Source organism: Opisthorchis viverrini (genome assembly GCF_000715545.1).
Source record: "Opisthorchis viverrini unplaced genomic scaffold opera_v5_92, whole genome shotgun sequence".
Taxonomy (NCBI): Eukaryota; Metazoa; Platyhelminthes; class Trematoda; order Opisthorchiida; family Opisthorchiidae; genus Opisthorchis; species Opisthorchis viverrini.
The window spans coordinates 1,040,869-1,061,679 of record NW_008751748.1 but is presented as its reverse complement, the minus strand read 5'-3'; the positions used below and the strand labels follow the sequence as shown (position 1 = coordinate 1,061,679).

The 20,811-nt window shown below is 44.3% G+C and overlaps 2 protein-coding genes across 2 annotated transcripts in view; both read right to left on the bottom strand.

Annotated features, from left to right (window-relative positions):
* T265_05100 (hypothetical protein) overlaps positions 1 to 1,188 on the bottom strand; it is a gene marked incomplete at both ends in the record, with an annotated part of 28,897 nt that extends 27,709 nt beyond the window's left edge. The window contains one exon of the mRNA XM_009170017.1: positions 1,093 to 1,188. Coding sequence (XP_009168281.1) covers positions 1,093 to 1,188 — 96 coding nt within the window. The remainder of the gene's footprint in view (positions 1 to 1,092) is intronic.
* Positions 1,189 to 1,748: 560 nt separating this feature from the next.
* T265_13685 (hypothetical protein) lies at positions 1,749 to 3,217 on the bottom strand (the record flags this gene model as incomplete). The annotated part of the gene is made up of 1 exon (XM_009170034.1): positions 1,749 to 3,217. One exon carries the CDS (start codon positions 3,198 to 3,200, stop codon positions 1,749 to 1,751), a length of 1,452 nt encoding a protein of 483 aa, XP_009168298.1.
* Between the last annotated feature and the right edge of the window lie 17,594 nt (positions 3,218 to 20,811).

Below are 20,811 nucleotides of genomic sequence, written 5' to 3'. Positions count from 1 at the left end.
TCAACTGTAGCACCCTTTCGGTGCCTAGCTGCCATGCCACACGAAGGAGGCACGAGGGCTGGGATACTGTCAGGTCGCCCAAGCCTAGACAGGGGAAGTCGAGTGGCAGAGGTCGGGTTCGAACCACGGACCTTCCGGTCAGTAAATTCACGCTCTAACAACTTGGGCTATCTCGCCCCCTAAGATCAAGTAGGATTGTTGGCGGTTGGTTTGTTTATTTAGACGGGTAATTCGGTTGCGGTCGCACCATATGGACCACATATTGAAAGACCAGTCAAGTCCAAAGCACCCAAATGTTTGCAACTACCCTCGCCCCCCGAGGCCAAGGGAAATCAAGCAAGCGGGAAATAGCCTACCTTTCCATCACACACTAAGGGTGACAATATAGGCCATGGACAAAAGCATAACCCCTGCTTTGTGACGTCAAGACAGAAGATAAGCCAAAGGACGAAAACACTCATTGTTTATCAGGAAAATAACCAACTATCCTGTGAGGCCAAATCAATGCGAATGCAACAATAGACAATCAAGGAAGTAATTTTGGTCAAGATTAGCGACTGTAAATAAACGGCAGTCCACCAGCAATGAATACCAAGGTCTACAGTGGTGGCCACTGAAATTGAAACTCACAGACGCACTTGACAGTAGAAATAAATAGGAATTACTAAGCGATATGATGAACAGCCGTACAGTTGCAGCCCCATCGAAAATTAAAAAGTCCCGGATACCGAGATTCACCCATCAGGAGAAAGATGTAAATTATGCTCTGCGTATTTAGGGTGCTACTGGTCCCGAAGGGTAAAGTAGAGACTACTGCACCTGAGAAGCACGAAGAGCAGTGAGTTCGTCACCATTCACATAACTGAAGTCGACGATCGTGCGAACTAGTCTTAGCCTTAACGAACAAACAAGAAAGTTGGCAAGGATCCTCCATACCCACACGAAAGATAAGCTAGAGGTGGTCGAGGAAGTTGATCAATGTCACCCTATCCAACTCAATGAGCTTTTCTGCACCCAGACGACAGATGTGTGTTTCTACGTTCACGCGCCCGTTGAAGTACGGAAAGAGCACACGTGCACCAAGTGACTCACCAATCCGGACGCAAGCAAGCCGACGATTGCTGTCATTCTTAGTGGAGTATCGACCTGTGACACAGCCAACGAGCTAGATTGCACGGGTGGACCCATACAACTCCACAATTTAGACGTGTGTTGGACTGACCTGCACACTCCCGATATCTAGGCGATCGATGCGGATATGTGGAGCGATGGAAAACATAGACAGGTGACACACATGTAGTCCAACCATCAAGCGCGCACACTACCTCAAACGCATAATGAAGATGGTTAGGCGAATTTCATTGCACGAGAAAGGGGCGTCGATTAAGAATTCGACGACTAATAGTCGCAGAAGAAAAGACGTCTAAGTATGTAGAAACAACGAAAGGCCACCATTCCCACGGTACGTGTGAAGTAGAATGAATCGCATTTTTTATCGAATTTTATCATGAACTGTCACTTTACAAAATTTAACTGATAGAAGTACATTAAAAAGAGATCCACAGCCGGTAAGTGCATAAAAATAGTCGGAAAAAGCCCCGTGTCCCGCAACGACGGACCGGCAAAGATGAGTCAGGGTTTTGAAAAATAACCCTGCACTATGAACAGATGACAAACCAAAACGGGTGAGTATATACAGACCGGAATGTGTGGATGTCTGGTGAGTCATACACGTTCAGTTGGGTTGCTCATGTACCAGTCACTGAATTCTCTGCTGGTTGGGGCAAGGGTAAAGTGACAGTTGATTTAAGAGCCACTACCTCGGGAGCCAGCTCGTTTCCACCGATTTCAGAAACTTTGTTTGTGGCATCAGGATTATTAGTAGACAAATTGTGGCCTTCTGTCATCACTTCGCATTCTGAAGTTTGGTACAAAAGTTCGGCCTGCTCTGATTCAAGGTTCTTCTGTTGAAGTTTCTCAAGAAAATCCAAACATTCAGCTGAACTGAGTTTGACTGTGAGACTCACCCGTGGATCACAACCAGGATGTGTGAGTTCGATGTGACGGACTAAGTGATCTTTTCTATAATATGCCTTATCGCAAATCTTGCATACAAACGGCTTAAATCCAACATGACGTAGGGAATGACGCTGTAGATTCGACCGCTGAGTGAATTGGGCCCTGCAAATGGTACATCGGAAGCCTCGGTGAACAGAAAAGGTGTGTGCACAAAGGAGATTCAGTGATGCAAAGTCTTTTCGACACTGATTGCAGATAAACGATTTACCAAAGCGGCGGTTAAGCGAGTTGTTGTCTGTGAAGCATGCCGGGGATGTGGTTTGTTCCGACGCTTGTGACGGTTCTGGTGGTCGAGTGTGAATAGAGGGAACTGGTTGTGACAGAGTGGTGGGCATGGAAAAAACGGTGGTAACGCACGCGGGTCGGTCGATGCCGACTCGCGGAAGGATTGGGCGAGGTAAGGTAGAAAGGACAGTGACCGGTAGGGAAAATAAACTCACTCTAGGGAGTAAAGTAACTGCTGAGACGGGTAGAATAACACTGTCTGATAGTCCATTTTGGGTGATTGGCAACACCTCCACTGATGTAGGAGCTACACTCACCAGTGGTTGCTGTTCGGGCGGCGAGTGACTCTGAACTGGCGAGTCCTCTTTAAATAATTTGGCATTAGGACTCGAGGAACGAAATGGTACAGGTTCCATCACACCATTCTGAGGAATTTTACATGGTCTGCACAGCTTGCGTTTTCGACGAGATCCATGTTCGACGCTCTCACTTTGTTCTGTAAGGCAAGTGCTGTCCTGTGACTTGGGTGGACTTGGTGTCGAATCAGCACGTCCCGGGGTTTCGACGAACCCCGAGTCCGACAACCGAGATTTCTGATCTAGACCATAAGCCTTGACTTCGTTTTGATTCAAGACATCCCTTTTGTCAATACGTCGATTCACGAGAAGACAGTTCATCTTTTCCTGGTCCGCTTGATAGACAACGATTGCTTGCAATTTGATGGATTTATTGAATGGAGGTAGTATCTTTTCAATGAGCAACTTCGACAGTTCTTCTTCTTCTTGTGTTGGTTCCCTATTGGTTGTTTTGGAAATCGATACTATTGATTGTTGAATGGACTCACAAAGACTCCGCTCAGGTGGGCCCTCAGTGGAGGGTACTGAGTAAGATGCCATCGGGATATCCTCCAACCTGAAAAGAGTAAGTCCAGAAGTAAGATTTCCTGCAATTGACTGATCCCACGAGTACGATAAAGAAGTTCAACTGAAAAAGCACCGTGTTAAAAAGGCCATTTGGAGCACTATTTCTGGCCTTCATAAGAAGGCTGGCCAAAAACCAGCGAGTGTAAACTGACTGAGTGGATATCGGAACAGTCAGACTGATTTCGATACGAGCATAGTGTAAGCTTGGTACTTTGGGCGCTGCGTGCCAGTTCTAACCACAAACCCAGGAAATTTGCGTGCGCCAACCAGCGCGGTTGTATTAGCTTCAGTACATCTGCGTTTGTGTGCGTGTGACAGCCAATACGTGGTTGAACACAACGACCTCACTATTCACAGCCTAACACCACGTTTAGCGATGGTGCGCATGGGCTGAGAATCGGATTGGTCGACCCACTCTTCTCTGCTCAGGACACGCTGTGTTTGGTCCGCAAGCGCGGCGGTTGTGTGCGATAGAGAAATCGATAAGCAATCTACCCAGCTTGCAACGCTAACAATGAATCCAATGACGAGAATAAACACCGAATGGAATTTAAGTACCCCGTACTTGAGGAAGATATATGAGCAAGAGGTGCACAAAAGCTAAACTCTGTGTACAGCGGAGTTAGCTACTCCCTGATAGATTTAATATACAGTACGTCAGATGAGTTTGGCACAGAGAAACACATAAGGCAGCTATGCATTTCGCGAACATAAGTGAAAAAATAATCTACATTGTTTTACTCAGAATGAGTCCGATATTCGACAGTCAAGTGCCCACTCAGATCTACGTCCAGGCGACTTTCTCACAGAAGTCTGGGGCCTCAGCTAGTCAATCTGGGTTTCCTCGAGTAATGCTACCAGATCCATATAGTTATCACAATCCTATTATTCACGTAGAAATATACACAAAACTACCTCCCTCCAATCGAAGGGAATGCGCTCGATACTAAGCTAACCTAATTACATTGCAAAGCTGAAGTTCGTCTCGCTTTGGTGCGGCAAGTAAAGAGCTTTGGGGATCTACTCTGCATGACATATAAGCCGCTTCAGAGAGCCAACAAAGCACTTCCCTACGAGATATGTTAGTGGCGGAAGGGATATTTGGCCTCTCTTGTGATCGGTCTGTTTTAGAGGGAATCGCACGATGCGTAGTGGATAGCGAGGAATGGTGCTAAGAGCTCTTCGAAATGGTAACTCTTTTGGGAAGCTCCAGGACACCACACCGAAGGTAGCCCAGAATACGGCCGTAATTGAATGAAACATGCTCAGAATGTGACAGGCCTTACTGCTATTGTATGTTAACTGAAGTAAAGCCGCTCCCGGGTTATCCACAACGGTGTCTACCAATATCCAGGATATAAGGTGATCCTTCGAAGACAGGCCATCCCATAACTGGGGCCACTGAACTATTTCCACATGTTGAGAAGTACGATTTGTAAACCAGAAACAGTCATCCAATCCACAAAAATTTATTTTATAACCACCATCCTCTCACAAGGACGTTTTTCAGTTCCCATGACCACCCAGCAGTGTTGTGAGTAGCAGTCTTTTAGTCATGGCAACTTATGAGTAAATCTCGAGTGTAACCGCTAGCTGACGCCGCCAGTTTCGACACTGACTAGTTCCAAAATGAGACTAGCTTTGATCAGTAGCTTCAGTAGTGTGGAAACTGTGCTCCTCTGGCACTCATAGTACACTGTGGCTGCCCTTGTTCACACAAAAGATTTCTTAGACTGGGAATGTCTTTCGGGTCAAATGAAGTCTGTGTCGTTTACTACGCTATTTTTGCAGAAGCTGCTCATCTTCGGTATTTGGAGGAGCACTAAACAAACTTGAATTTCTTGAATAATAACCTGAGAGTCGAGAAGTAGAGTTTTGTTGGAAGTAGCCACTAGAAAAAACATTTGGATGAAAATACCGTGCCAGATCAATGGTGACAAGCTACGGAGCCACCAGGCTTTGATAGCTATGAGGAAATCGGTTGCTCGTACCAGGGTCACTATCTGAATTTCTGTTGCTTGGCAAGTAGGATACGGTGACAGAATTCTTAGTTTACTGAAGTCACGATGGAGATTTAAGTTCAATCGTCTTGTTACTATAAAGCTATTCCACACGCAGTTGACGAAATACATTTTTAAATCCATGTTAACCACTTTAACCCAGTTGCTGAGGTGACACTCAGATTACGTCGTAATCTGGAGATATGAACGTGCTTGCCGAAATATTTGCTGTCATGGACTGAAATACGAATAGTCAACAATCTACTACAGTTAGACAACAGAGCTTGTCGTGGAATCTGTCTAATATGAACCCCTGATTCGTTCCTCCTCCTTTTTCTTAAGGATTTTAGTTGATTTAGTGCACGGATGAAATTGGAATTGTCAGCTCAAAAGCAGACAGCAGTAAGGCCCCATCGATCGTCTGGGCTCTCATTGAAGAAGTCTTCTCGAATCTCCCAAATGACCAAAGATTTGTACGGTGTGACAGGAAAAACGGAGTATGTATCCCATCACCAGAGTGCCCTAGGATACATAGGACTGATAACCGCTAAAGCCCTAACGACAAGAGTCCCACACAGACTATTGATTCGCATTGGTGGCTGTATCAAGATCTGTCATGTGACTTGCAGTAATGAAGCATTCCCCACCGGATGCGTTGAACAGCTAGTTGCTAATCTCTCATGGGTGTATGGGTGCACATGTGTGCAAACTTCAAACGACTGTTCCCGAGCAGACACTGCATCCACTGGTTAGTGCTATCAGTCTCGCAAGGCACACCGCACCATAGCTGGTTACCGCTACCTTAAGTATACACAAACACACCCAGGCACCCACACGGCTGCACACGCACAATCACACTGTTGTCACCATGGGGCCCCAACAAACTTCGACCGGGTTAGGAATTGTCTAATCGATGCGGCTTTTTGCATTAACAGTCGATGGTGTACTGACCATTCAAGCAAACCATCACGCGTATGACAAGACTGAAGTACAAACAGCGTCACCACTAGATCCTTCGCAGCACTAAGGAGAGAATCGCGAAGTGGACACCAGATATCCCTGTAACTCGAAGTTTGAAAATCTTTCCAAAAATGACCTGAGTTTGAATGAACTTTCATGTCTTTTACAAGTGACCAGTTGTAAGCAGTATGCTCTGTTGTTATTGTTTTTTTTTCAGATCACTTGCCTGAGTTATCAGTGCAATGAAAACGGTCTTCCCTACTTCGCGTGTACGGTTTACCTCTCTACGGCATTTAACACATCGTAGTAGGAGTTTCATTTGTAACATGGCAGTCTACGTTGTCCAACCGTTAAAGTGGATTAGCAAAGGGATTTTCGACTGTGAACCCCTCAGAAAATTACCTGAACTGGTGAGTCTGATATCAGAAGTAACAAAGGTAACATCATACGGTAGCCAAAATAAGATTCCATCCTGTCAACCCTGAAAAACGTAGGAGTAGACTAGCGCCCACTGGCAAAATACCTTGGTATCTACAGGAGACTCAACCAGATAAGAACTGAATCTCTCGTTCATGCTGATGGTGATTGGAACTAAGGCATTGCGCTTATCTGATTCGCCCCCAAGACGGGGCTATCAAAGGGCTCTCAGAAATATTGTGGTTGCTGTTGTGGGAAAAAAACTTCAATACCCTAAATATTTTATAAACCAGAACATTTCTGAGAAAGCACACAACAAAATCCACGTTGAACAAACGGAGCAAACTTTTGTAGTTAAAACGTTGAGCATATTACCTAAGGAAGAAATACATTTTGGTTGCTAAAATCCAGACTGTGACCGACCTAGAATGTCTTGTACGCCCAAAACAATAGTTTTTCGAACAATTAAAGAAGGTTCAAAAAGGTGTGTTATGAACCTCATCCACCTCGGGAAAAATCCTAAATGAAAGTTCTCCTTAGTGATCCCTAGACTTGAACAGGAGGGAATTTCTGGTTCCCCAGATGGCTAGTTTGTTCTCAAAGAGAAGGAAAGACCACACAACACTGTAGATGTGTATATTAATACAGATCTACTTCGCTGCATCTCTTCAGGCGCATACTGCAGTCAACGGTTATCCACCGGTGTTTGTACGGAAACACAATACCGAACGCCTGTACTAGACAATGTGATCTCAGTTCCAAAAATCATGGCGTTCCGATGCCAGACGTGTAGAGACGATCTTAGTGAGCTTTTGGAACATAGTCTCACATTTGTAGTAAAGTGCATTTACTATGCTACAAAACAACCTCTTCTCAGCATGTGTAATCGCACTTCCGGCCCGTCGATCACGAGATCTCCATCTCCATTCGCCTCCCAAATTCCGTTTCACGTGTAGGTGCTTCGCCACCTACAGGAAGCCAATTCGATCAGGGACAGCCGAACAAATCCCGGCTGGAGTGAAGAGCCTTTGTCGAGGTAGGTGCGATTGCAAAAAGGAAACCGGAGCTGTGAAGATGTAGACAATTATCCGTCACACCGATGCTACCCAGGCGATTTGGAGATTGAATCACTAAAAGTCAATCAGGGTTTCCCGTGAATCGTGTTTTCATTTTTCGTTTATTACGCTGACTTGAGTGTGCAAGCGAAGGACCGCTGTGAAATACATCCTAATTATTGTGTAATGTGTGCTGTTTTCAAGTTCGTTACGTATGAAGGTTGCTTGACCATTTGCCCATATTATTAGCCGACTCAACTTTCAGATAGTCTATGTCACATGTACAGATGATATACGGAATTGTCACACAGGTACTGAGCTGAACATAGTTGGTAACTTGGGTTTTTGTAAGTAGGCGGAATCATTCGTTGGGACACTTTACGACTGGAATATTGGCGAAGGAAATCAAAGCTGAACGACAGGATGAGAACTCAATACTTCATAATTTTTTTATACGAGAATACGTCTTCGTGACATCCTCCCGTCTTTAGTGGTCCTAATTCAGTTTGTGCTTGTGGAGAAAGCAGTAGATCCTAATGACGTGGATGAACAGAGCTAACAACAATGCTCAGGTGGTATTTGAACCATAACTATGCAGCAATATCTTAGATATCCACATCAACCGGAAAAAAGTTGTATCACATCCTCATGAAGGCTGTTGAAAATACAGATACAAATTAAGTCTCAGTATACCAATGCATATAGCTCATTACCCTGCTCACACTGACCACCTTTTCACAAAGGAGCAATGCCGTCGAGTAAGCATTCTGCGATTTCTCAGGGTGGTGAACTAGGAAGAGTTCGTAATTTTTTTTCACCAGGAGGTTACGGTTCGAAAAAAAATAGTTTAACGCCGGAGTTGTAGAGCCAATTCAGCTAATTTGTCTCAAAGCAACGCGCAACTCTTAAGAAACGGTTGCTCGCATGAACTCAATGCCCACGCTCAAAAAACATCGTATTTAACTAATTTGCACACTCAGTACGCATGGGGGACTCTACCAAACTCCCTTATGATGTTATCTAACTGCCTATGCAGGCTGCACAGGCTGCTGCAGGATTCACTTGGGTCGTTATACAACATATCAACGAATGCTAATGAGTGGTTTATGAATTTGTAAAATTTTTTATCTACATTGCTCTCATACGGGTAGTACCCCGTCCGGCTAGCCCACACCAAAGTGACGTTGAATTCCCGTTCCGCTCTTACGGGAGCGAAAACATCGCAATCATAGATAGCAATACACCAGAGATGGAAACTGGTAGTTGATTGCCATGAAGAGTAGACACAACTCACGTGAGACCAGTCAGGTTCAGTGTAGTAAAGTACAGTACAATATACTCTGAAAAGAGAGCTGCCACTGTTTTCCCAACAACAGCAATCATCCGTGGACTTTTCTTGTCTTCGAAGAAACTGTACATCGGATGTAAGCGAGAAGTCTTTTCTGAGCGTGCTTACTCGTGCAACTGTTGCCGCCCAATCAACCCGGGCGTCGTTCTCTAGCTAACAATTATTGGTTTGTGTGGCTTAGTGTTGGCAGGAAACAAAAACAAAAACAAACAAGTTTATTGTGCGAAAATGTCATCTCAAATTCTGTCATCCCCAAGGAACTTAGGTATTTTCAAGGATTTTCCAAGCCATCGACTCATCGGCTACGCATACTGATCGCACTGAACATCACACCGCTCAGTTTGTTCACATAGAAGACCATGAAAAGGTGATGCCTGAAAAATCCGGTCTGAATACTGTTAGCATATAGATTATGCTCCAGTTTTCTGGTTCAGCTCGGCCATTGATCAACTGCTAATCATATCAACCGCCTTATGGTTCCCACCGTAGAATGTCTAAATAGGCTAACGGAAAACCAACGATGTAGTCGAAAAGTATTTGCCCTCACGGCAGTTTCATTGAAACCTACACTACGATCAAGAAAATGTGTCAAAGTGTGAATTTCTTCTGAAACAAATTTTGTAACCTCAGGTAAATTGGTGAGAATTTGGATAGCTTTCGATTTCTAGGACTTTTTGTCCCCTGTCTGATGAGATGCGCATGCCACACTCACCGAAAATTCGCGAAGACTCGTTTTACCGGCTTTTCGCACCGCAAAACGCAAAATAGAAGCCGGTCATCATCACCAATGATATCAAGATTTTGTCCCGCAATCTTACTACTTACTAATTTCACGTCCAGACATAATCGTCTGTGCAAGTTGTGTTCAAGCATCTTGAGGGTAGAAGAAAGGAAACAAGGCTCAACGGGCCCGTGTAGCATGTCATTCACTCAACCAATGTACGTTTCTGAATACAGGTGCATATTGGAATTGGGTTACCACTTCGTCAAACAGTGAACACCATCGAGAAAAGACTATACCTATTCAAAGGGCTATTTGCTCCTGACATTCCGATCACGATCGAACATATGCTGTGAAGTCCTCTAGTTTAAAGGAAGCCTAGAATAAACTTGCGTTTCCGAAGCAGCCAGAGATATCAGTGTAAACGCCAATATTTCAAAGTGAAGCAAACGTCACTTTTAATAAAGCAAAACAGTGTCACTACAATGTACACTCTACTATTCACAATGAAGATCCAGGTATGGTCGTTAGTGTGTTCTTTGGAGGTGTCGCGGAATTCTTGTCGCTGGCGACTGGTCCTCGAAGCTCGCCGAAAAGGTCGAAAACGAATGCAGTTTGTAAAACTGGTTCAACAAATCTGCAAAACTGAATGATTTTAATTTGGGCGCACAACGCTCTTTTCAATTTTAGAAACCAGACCATTCAAGCGAAAATGACCTTTTCGGCATCTTTTAGACTGACCCGAACATCTACGCAACAAACCGAATTGACCAAAACAGCGAGTCAACGCCAGTCTGAGTAAAATCGATAGACAGCGCCTCAGAAGGATAAAACTGAAGAAAGTTTGGCGAGTCACGTGGAGGGGAGGGGAGTGATTGTCCGGTTATGTGAGAAAATGTTGGAAGAAGACTTTTCTGTATACAAAACTTAAGCTCAAAAACCTGGGTGTCAATCGTTACTGTGGTGGAAAAAAGACAAGTTCTTATAAAATTGGCATGTCGAAGTGTACTTCAAAAATCGGTCTACACGCAATTAAACCATCAACAGTGTATTTAGTGTCAACAAAGTGAGAAATAAACACAACCGTTTACTTTGTGTCGTCATCCCCTTTGTGACGCAGACGGTGTGTGTTCAGATAGCGATTTGAAGATTGCTTTATCGTCCCACCAATACAACCGTCTCCTCAGGAACAAACAAATTCGAAAACACCGAAAAGGTCTGAAGCGGTCTGAGCTTGTTATTTAGTCCTTGCATGACTTCAAAACGACTGATGGAAACTACATTTAGGGCTACAGCAGGTTGTGACATGTTTATTTTGTCTGCACTTCACTAATTACATTCTCTTTGAAATAACAGCGGAGGTAGAGCAGCTTATGTTTTGCCTCCCGTATAGTTTTTCTTCGTGGTCACGGTTTGACGTGTTTCACCAAAAATCTTTCTGAATGGCTATTTTGTCAAAATAATTGAAAAGTTTCGTTCGTCAGTTGGTAATTGATCAGGGGACCCACTAAAAAGAGGACGGAATCAAGTCGATAAAACGCTTCACTCGCAACTTGGAGGTAGGCATAGTTCGTCCAATCCCACACTTCGATAACGTCGACTCAGCCACACCTATGACATTGCAGTTATGTGTTCTGTCAATTATGCGCTATTCACTGATGTGACCATTTTGGAGAGTACACGTTTTCTCTAGACAGTGAGTTACTTTTCGCGAGGCTTCCTTTCATAGCTGCGGTTTTGTCGATTGAAGGAATCGACTGTACGTCTAGCAGTGGACGTTCAGTTCCAAATCAGTCGACAGTTTCACAGAACAACGCTGGAAGCTCAACAATGACCGACACAACAGAATTTCCTGACTATTTTGCGAGATATGTTGATAATGCTTTCATGGTACGTGATAATTTCATTAAGTCTATAGCTGTGTTCTCAATGGGGTTGTTCCAGTTATATCCTTCAAATGTGAATTTGAACAGCAATGTCAGCTGCCTCTTCATGAGCCTAAGACGGGTTGACACAGACTTTTGCGTATCGTAGACTGACATGGACAGGTCTTTAGACTTACTTTCACAGCTTTGTCCCCGATAAGGGGAACTGTTTGTTGCCTGCGTGATGGAGCTGTAAAAATTTGTCTCGGGACCATGTTGACTGACGAATGGGAATGTGTTGGAATATTGGTAGCTCGGGTGCATTGGTTAGTGATTGATCAGGTGGCTGTTGATCTGTTCGCCGAGCTTGGCAATAGATTTTCAGACGTTTCGTCACCATTCGAAGAGGCATCTTTAGTGCGCACTAAAGATGCCTCTTCGAATGGTGACGAAACGTCTGAAAATCTATTGCCAAGCTCGGCGAACAGATCAACAGCCACCTGATCAATCACTAACCAATGCACCCGAGCTACCAATATTCCAACACATTCCCATTCGTCAGTCAACATGGTCCCGAGACAAATTTTTGCAGCTCCATCACGCAGGCAACAAACAGTTCCCCTTATCGGGGACAAAGCTGTGAAAGTAAGTCTAAAGACCTGTCCATGTCAGTCTACGATACGCAAAAGTCTGTGTCAACCCGTCTTAGGCTCATGAAGAGGCAGCTGACATTGCTGTTCAAATTCACATTTGAAGGATATAACTGGAACAACCCCATTGAGAACACAGCTATAGACTTAATGAAATTATCACGTACCATGAAAGCATTATCAACATATCTCGCAAAATAGTCAGGAAATTCTGTTGTGTCGGTCATTGTTGAGCTTCCAGCGTTGTTCTGTGAAACTGTCGACTGATTTGGAACTGAACGTCCACTGCTAGACGTACAGTCGATTCCTTCAATCGACAAAACCGCAGCTATGAAAGGAAGCCTCGCGAAAAGTAACTCACTGTCTAGAGAAAACGTGTACTCTCCAAAATGGTCACATCACTGAATAGCGCATAATTGACAGAACACATAACTGCAATGTCATAGGTGTGGCTGAGTCGACGTTATCGAAGTGTGGGATTGGACGAACTATGCCTACCTCCAAGTTGCGAGTGAAGCGTTTTATCGACTTGATTCCGTCCTCTTTTTAGTGGATCCCATGTGGAGATGCCTCAATGGTAAATCACACGCTAAACCACATGCCAAATCACGCCATGGGAATCTTCCAAAAAAGTTGGGAGTAAAAAGTCGCTGAGTTTTTTTCGGGGTTCGGAGCTAATTTCGCATTGCAACGAGCGAGGTGATCCAACACCATTTGTTTGTTTCAAACGAGTTTACCGAGTGGTCCCATGTGCTCTAGTATTCACTCGTGGATGAGAGATGTTTCAGAAGGAATTGGTAAACAATCAGAAGTAAATATAACAGAACAGTAGTAGTAACAATTTTAATTTCGGTTACCTTACTTAAAGACATCCCACCCGTCAATGATCACATGGATTAAGATAAGTGATTAACGAGACGTGGAGTAAGTCAAAACTTTTTTATGAAACTATATGGGATTGATTTTTCCAAAACCTATTTTACATCAACGTAGAGTTAACCATACCGCTAGCATGTGCTGTTACTACAATTCTCTCATCCTCGTGAAATACCTATTTGTGCAATCAGGTAACCATGTGAATGCCAGATCCACATGCCACCCTCAAAATGCTGGCCGTAGAATCACAGTGATTGTATATTTTGATCGCGTTGTCTTGAGTTGAATAGGCAGTAGTTAGCCACATTAAGGTTCCAATTTTCAACACTTCCTACTGACCAGCAACATTCCACCACTATTCCATGTTCAAACGTCTAATTTGACGAGCCATCCTCCCCGGAAAAAAACACGACACGCAAAACTTACAAATTAAGTTGTCGCTCAATCATTTCTGTTTATGGAGTAGAACGCTAATTGGTGTGTTAAGTCGATTGCGGCGTCAGTAATAACGAATGTTGCGGATCATGTATGACGGCCAATACATACACCTTTACGTGCTATCCAATAAACGTTGAGGGTTGAACTAGTGCTGCTCTTGCTTCGTGTGATAGGTCAGAGTATATTGAATGTCAGAAGAATGCCGATGTACGTAGACGTAAAAAGTCGGAAAAGTAGGCCACACGTATGGGGAGACATTTACTTCATTCAATTGCTTAGACATTAAAAACAACGTTCCTCTTTTTAGCTAGAAAGTGAACACGACCAAAACTCTGCTTACGCCAGCTTACTCGATACACATTATGGAATGTTTCCTCTATCCGAATTCCCCAATCTGGTTTGAACTCAGGAAACCGAATTGTTTTCCGGCCAGACAGTACAACTTCAGGAGCGCGACAAATTGGTCCCCGTAAAAACCACTGGATGACTACTGAATGACCGGCACGCATCAAGCCAAATAAAGTGAGTCACATCGGTGAAAACACCCTCGTTCTATTATGACCTTATAGGACGTTAGCCCTCTGGAATGCCGGAGCGCCGCTACAAATTCTATTCCATTTGTCGGGCGCTGGTAACAGGCTGTGTTATCCGAGCAACTGATACTGAGTACTTACTAGAGAATGAAGGAAAAACGGTGGAAGCGTTCAGCCAACAGTAAACAAGGTCGAATCTCTGTAAGGATTCCCCGCAGGAGATGACAGTGGCCGCTGCCACTTGTGCTTTCTCTGGACGCGGAATAACCGTAATTCACCGAGGCATTCCTCCCAACGCGAAAAATAGGTCAATCTTACTCAAAGTGGAAATTAGCGAGAAGCGTAATCCCTGAACTGATGGTTGTCACTTCACTGATGCTTCCCACATAGATTTGGATTGATAGTTGTGGAAAATTCACAACCACCCCTTTCGGAAACGGAACACACATGACCGCCGACGAATTAAAGAATGGCAGCGACTAATTCGGTCTGTGACATGACCACAGGTGACAAACGCACGCACAATCGGTTGACCGATCAATATGAGTTTATCATTTACACGTACAAAACCAATAAAACACTATCTCTGGTGACCGGAGTTCTGTATACAATCGGGAGTTATTCAAACGTCTGTTGGTCGAAAAAGAAAGGTATTCATTGATGGACCAATCGAACCAATTACGTCGGCAAACGAATCAGGGCTTTTAATTACGACGAGTACATCGGTTAAAAAACACCCAGGTAGCTTCAGCTTCGGACGCGGGCTAACAAGACAGATAAGTCTTACGCAACGGTCTACTTTGGTCTGAAAACACTACCGATAGTAAGACGCCGAAGAGTTTTCAGCAACTTTATAAGCATTATGTTAACTTATTCTCGGTGCAGTTGTCGGCTAACACAAGAAGAAACAATGTGGCTAAGATAAACATTTAGGGAGCGTGTTTTAGTCCAGTGAGTGTGGCTATGTTTAGCGTTTACTAGCGTTGAACTTGTCCCAAAGAGGACTGGATTTCCGAATTAAAAGAGAAGTTTAGTCCGGGTTGGAAAGCACCGGTCCTTCGGTGCAAGCTAGGTTTACGGGTGAAGAGTTAACAAAACTAGTTGTTTTGGGCTGAAGGCTGGATCTCGATGACACTGGGAACTACCACTCTTGGGGAGTGCTCGCGGTTCGAACCCGATCTCTGCCTCTCGACTTTCCCTGCTTCAGCAACCTGGCAGTGTCAGCCTTCGTGCTTGCTTCGGATAGCACGACAGCTTGGCACCGGTGCTACAGCTGAACGACTTAGTGCTCGCGCCAATATGACGCAAAATTAGTATACATATCTACTCTGGGTAGTAACCTTACTTCGCTTCTAGGGGGCTGAAGCGTATCTTTGGCATTTCGAACAACTAGTGACAGTCTCTAATGCCTTGTACGAAGCTAATGTTGGCACTGAACAGCAGAGTCGATACTGTGAAACAAGACCCTGCAGAATGACATATCTCGCGGGTTTCCCGGAATGGTTCTCCATTCGTTTCCTTAAAACCCCATTCACACGTGGGAAGCGAGCGTAATACGCTTGAAAATGGCCTACGGAGTGAACAACCATGAAGGGAACATCAAAACATTCGAAGTTCAAATTCTATTTCAAAATATCCACTTTAGTGACGTAATTTTCTATTTTTGGTGCCTAGATTTCTCTGTACTTTGTCTATGAGTTCGGTAAATCCATGAATATAAATGCGCATACCGCTGCACAATGCCGCTTCCCAAGTGCATCCGGAAAAAGATACTTCACATCAAGACGAATTCATTAGACAAAATTCGAATTTTCAAGGGTATATAATGAGCAACAGGAGGTGCGCGTGGCTGAGTTATTGATGTGTACACCAATATTGTAAACCTCTCATTCACATTGGTGAATCTGAAAGCAAATAGACCTCTGGATGTGGGTTTCTCTTTCAGAGTGAAAAATCCATCGTAACCTGTACTCACTCCAGCGTGACCGTCGATGGACATCATCCAGGACGAGACCTCCAGGGGCCACAAATTTGATAGAGAACCAGAGACCATACCATATTCCTCATTAAGAGATGACTCACGCCTAAGGAGAGTTCAGCGGTCACCCGTGAGTAAACCAATGACATTCCTATGAGACTCAGGGACATCTTTAAGACCTCAACAAACTTCTGATAACACTGCTTTCCGATGGCCGGTACCTGCACGCACTGTTTTCCGAGAGTGTTCATCACTTGGAGGAAGAAAAATGTTCTTAAGTAAAGGCATTCAACAAAAAATCACGCACGAATTGCTCCTCGAAGAGGGAGTCATGGTCCTAGTCATCGTTTTAGTGTTTGATAAGTATTCACAAAAGTCTGGAATTCCCTGTTGAGGGGTTTTAAATGAAATTTACATATACTAACGTGTCCCCGACCTGTCGTGTGCTGCAACTATCTACAATGCTATCTTAAATCAGGGAACGCGAAGAACCGATAGTTTGGACCGGATCAACTAATCAATCCAGTTTTTAAGAACTGAAACCTGTAATACATTCAGAAGTTTGATGGATCATGCTAGACTTTCATTTCAGGGACAAAAGTAGCTCGGTGGCGCGGCAAGTGCATGTAAAACAATCGGTAGTCCAGATAACCTACTGAAATCAGGTCAAATAGTTGATAATCACTTTCCTAAAACTATAACCTTACGGCTTTCGGTGGAAGACGAGATTAACTGCTGAAGATTGCAACAGTAGATTGTTCCGAAGATCACACTCGAAAAATACAAAAATCAAGCAGTTGGATATAAAGTAAGGAAACACATATCGAACGAAGTTCTCAAGTTTGCCAACAGTAACAGTTGATGCATCACGAATTATGAAAGACATTGAAAACCATAGCCGAGCTGTCGTCCCTTTTACGACACTTGCAGTAATGTAATAAAACAATGCTCGCATCAGTTTGGACCCCAATCAGTATGTTACTTAGTTACCAGTCAAATCGCTTGCGGGGTAAACAAACTTACGTTCCAGGCTCACCAGATGAATGCTCACAGAATTCTCTCTTTCTCTATTTACTGACACTTGTCGATCTCTTTAGTTGTATCTTACATAACCGGCTCATCCTATACAAATGTCGGTCATCGAATCTAATTATGGGCACATAAGGTTGACGAAAACTCGGGGACTGCGCCTACCCGATGGTCCCCAAGAAGGGGGAAACCGGTCGTGGACTGTCGAAGAGTTTTCAGCAACCTTGTGAGTAGTCTACTTTATGCAATTATGGGCTTCTTCGTCAAGCAGACACACGCCATATATTGTACCAAACCTGTTTGAACAACACGATAACAGCTGAGAAGCAGAGGTGTCGAGAAGATTTAAATAACATGGATCCGAACCCCTTGGAAGCACAATATTGTGCTAAAAAACACTGTCTTTCGACCAGCAGTACACTGTTCAATTTGATCGCACTGGTCGTTAGACTATGGCGATTTCTCCCACGTCCAGTTTCGAGTCAGGGTCATATTAGGAAGTGCAACAGATAGGGTTTCAATCAGGTAGTTGGTCTGAACAACCTATCTGCAAAGCTTGATAAATTAATTTACGTATGGAAATTTAGATTGCAAATTTTGCTCCTAAAACCTAAGGGCTGTAAATCAATATAAGACAGCACGATCTCCCCCCCTCCCCTCCCAAGAACAAACAATACTAGGACCAGGCGAAAACTGTTATCGTTGTTGGTGTCGGAGAGGAATTGAGCCGTTCTCTTGGGGGATTTGATCGCGCGAAAGCCCACGATACTCATCATACGGTTGTAGAAGCAAAAGAGAAATCCTTCAGAACTGTGCGAACAGTAATCGTTTATTTTCTCCGTTTGCGCATGGTTCACAAACTAAATTGGCCGTACGATTCCAAGCTTGGCTTAAATGACATCGAATGTTAGGGAGCAGTGCAAACCGTACTTTTGGAACAGGTCAATAAGTTAGCCAGGTTGATTCATTCAAGGTGATATCACCAGTCCGGAATGACCGATCAAAACTATTCCGGCAGCTGATCGTAAATGTGGCCGAATCGATCCAGTTGGGCTGAAAGGCGCCTCACTCTATGCCCCAAATTAGTCAACATCATTCAACTGGCCAACGATCGATCACCCAGGGCCAGATACTCAGGTCATGTGATGTGGTCGTCGTTTAGCCTAGAAGTGTTCAGGACAAATTTTACTTTCCGTAGGTTTTCTGCATATCTGNAGATCCTGCTGAAAATAACGATTCGTTAATAGGTGCCATTTTAGCGCTTCGGAGTAGAACAGAACGAAACAGTTTGCAGATGTCCTCAGACCGGATAGTTGGATGAAAACCATTTGGATTTCGAGATACACTGGACTGAACTTAGTGATATCTGATTTGCCAAGTTCAAATCACGATTCACAAAATTTGACTGCGAAGCGAGGCTATTGCCGACGGGAGCTGGGTACCAAAACCAGGCTTTGTGATGAAAACCTAAAAGCATGTAGGATCATAATCCGAAAATGCGTCAGCCGGCCTACAGCTTCCATAGTAATGGGACGGGAACGACGGATAAGGTTCCAAAACGCAGTGCAGGTCCGGGATTCGAAACTTTCTACTTCACGATCACTCCTGGACACGGACAATCTGGTAGTCACTTGGTCTTCGTGCTTTTTCGGGGCGCACCGCAGTTATTTTGCAAAAATTGTCACACCTGAACACGAGCACCTGGAAAATTTGGCCGGAGAATCTAGAAACTTGTCTAGTTATTTCAAAGTTCCAGAACGCGCATAGCTCATGGCATGAAGAGCTTATGATTCTTTCGACTCTTGATATAACTATCCTACATTCCGCCTGACGGACCGAATACCGCGCAAACTGGTAGATGTGGATTTTCAGACCTTCCACCTGATGTAGTACGATATCAGGCATTACCACACCCATGGGTACAAGTCTATCACCCAAAACGGAAGTTACTGTCTGCGTTTTGGTAACCAAGATCAGTCATCAAGTAGTAACTACCCATAGACTCCAGTTAGCAATCGTAAATACACTGACATCTAATACCTTCAGCTATAGTCTAGATTTGGTTACTGAGCCTGGAGCTCCTCACACACTGGGTATAAATGATCCTGAAATCCAAGCCAAGCTGAATGGTCCAGAAGGAACGGAGAAATGCGGGAGCGGAATGGTTTGGAAGTTGACAAAACTTGATTATAAAAAATGAGGATTCCGATCACATGTGCCAACTGGAAGACAATAAAGTCTTAGGAAGGTAATGAGATAAAACTGAGAGTGGGAAAAGCACACATTCACTTACGTGGATGGCCAATCGGTGCACCATTTGCACAGAGAAACGCGAACAGACTTGGTGGATCCCGCACAGCATGATCCACAGAATCTCTTTTCACATTTAAAACACAATGCGCTGGCCTTGTTTCGACACCCGCTATTCTTACATTTCTTCCGACATTCCCCTGACGCGAGAGCATAAGGAACGGTGTTCCCATTTGCTCTCATTCGGAATTTTCTACACGCTCCTTCACTTATATCCATCAGAATATCCTTCGGCATTTTGAGTTGCTTCAATCTTACGATCACGGGTAGCACCCCACACCGGATTACAAAACGTTTGTGAACTTCACTGGGAATGGTACGGCTGCGAACGAAATAACCAAAGCGCTGGGAATGCTGTTTGCTGCTAAGCCCCATCGATCTACCCGCGAATAAAGGGAACACGTCGATATCGCAGTTGATCCGAGCCAATCAGTAACCGTAGCTACACTGATTCATACGTGTCTAACCTACGTTGTCTGTCCGTACATACCTGCGTGCGACAATGGAGATCCACACCGATTAACAGACTGTAGTCGATTTGACTACACGGGGGCAGAAGTTCCTGATGGGCAGTGTGTGTTTGACGAAATACCACACTGCTGAGGGAAGGGCGAACGAAAGACAAAAACCAGTCCTCAAAGCTGAGGTTGAATGGACTACGCCGTGGTATCAGCTGATTTGATGGCTAAAATTTTCACCACAGCAGGCGACAACGTATAGCAAACTGACCAGTCGAAAAAAAATAATACTTACCAAATCTTTGGCAGGCTGGACGAATGCAGCTGGCGTACCCAAGTGGCAGCTGAGTGGATGGAGAAGCACACTGCTATCCGCTGGCCAGGTTGAATGTGCGAGCGGAGGCGATCAATACGCAAAGTGAGACAGGCGAACGCTATAGGGCGCCAATGTGAAGCAGACCAATCAGCGTGGTAGCAGTGCTGCCCTGAGGTCAGTTATTGTGGGTTTCTTATTGGTAGAATATGTGAAGCGGGGAGTTCGTCCAACCAATAAAAGAACGAATTGAGCTGATAACTGTACGCCAACGCACAGCACATGTCGTGACAGGACGACCCCACCAAACCGCAAGGCACAGCTTCACCAGTAGCGGGTAGCTACGCCCAGTTTGTCGCGTGCGGTTCTCTTACGCAGTGCAACTGAACTTGTCGTTCGTCCATTGCTCAGGCAACCTAGGCATCGGTATCAAAGAGGCAAACGGCTTCAAGTGCTCTGTGCAGTCCCGTGTGACTTATGCTTAGGTTGCATGATACCAGAGGGTTCTAATCATCCTGAACGACCGCTATTCCTCAAATCTTCGTTACACATATTTGTCTAGTTCATCCGTTCCATGGAGGACTGTTCTGTATTCAAATCTAGCACTCTCACACGGCATCTGAAACGATAAAA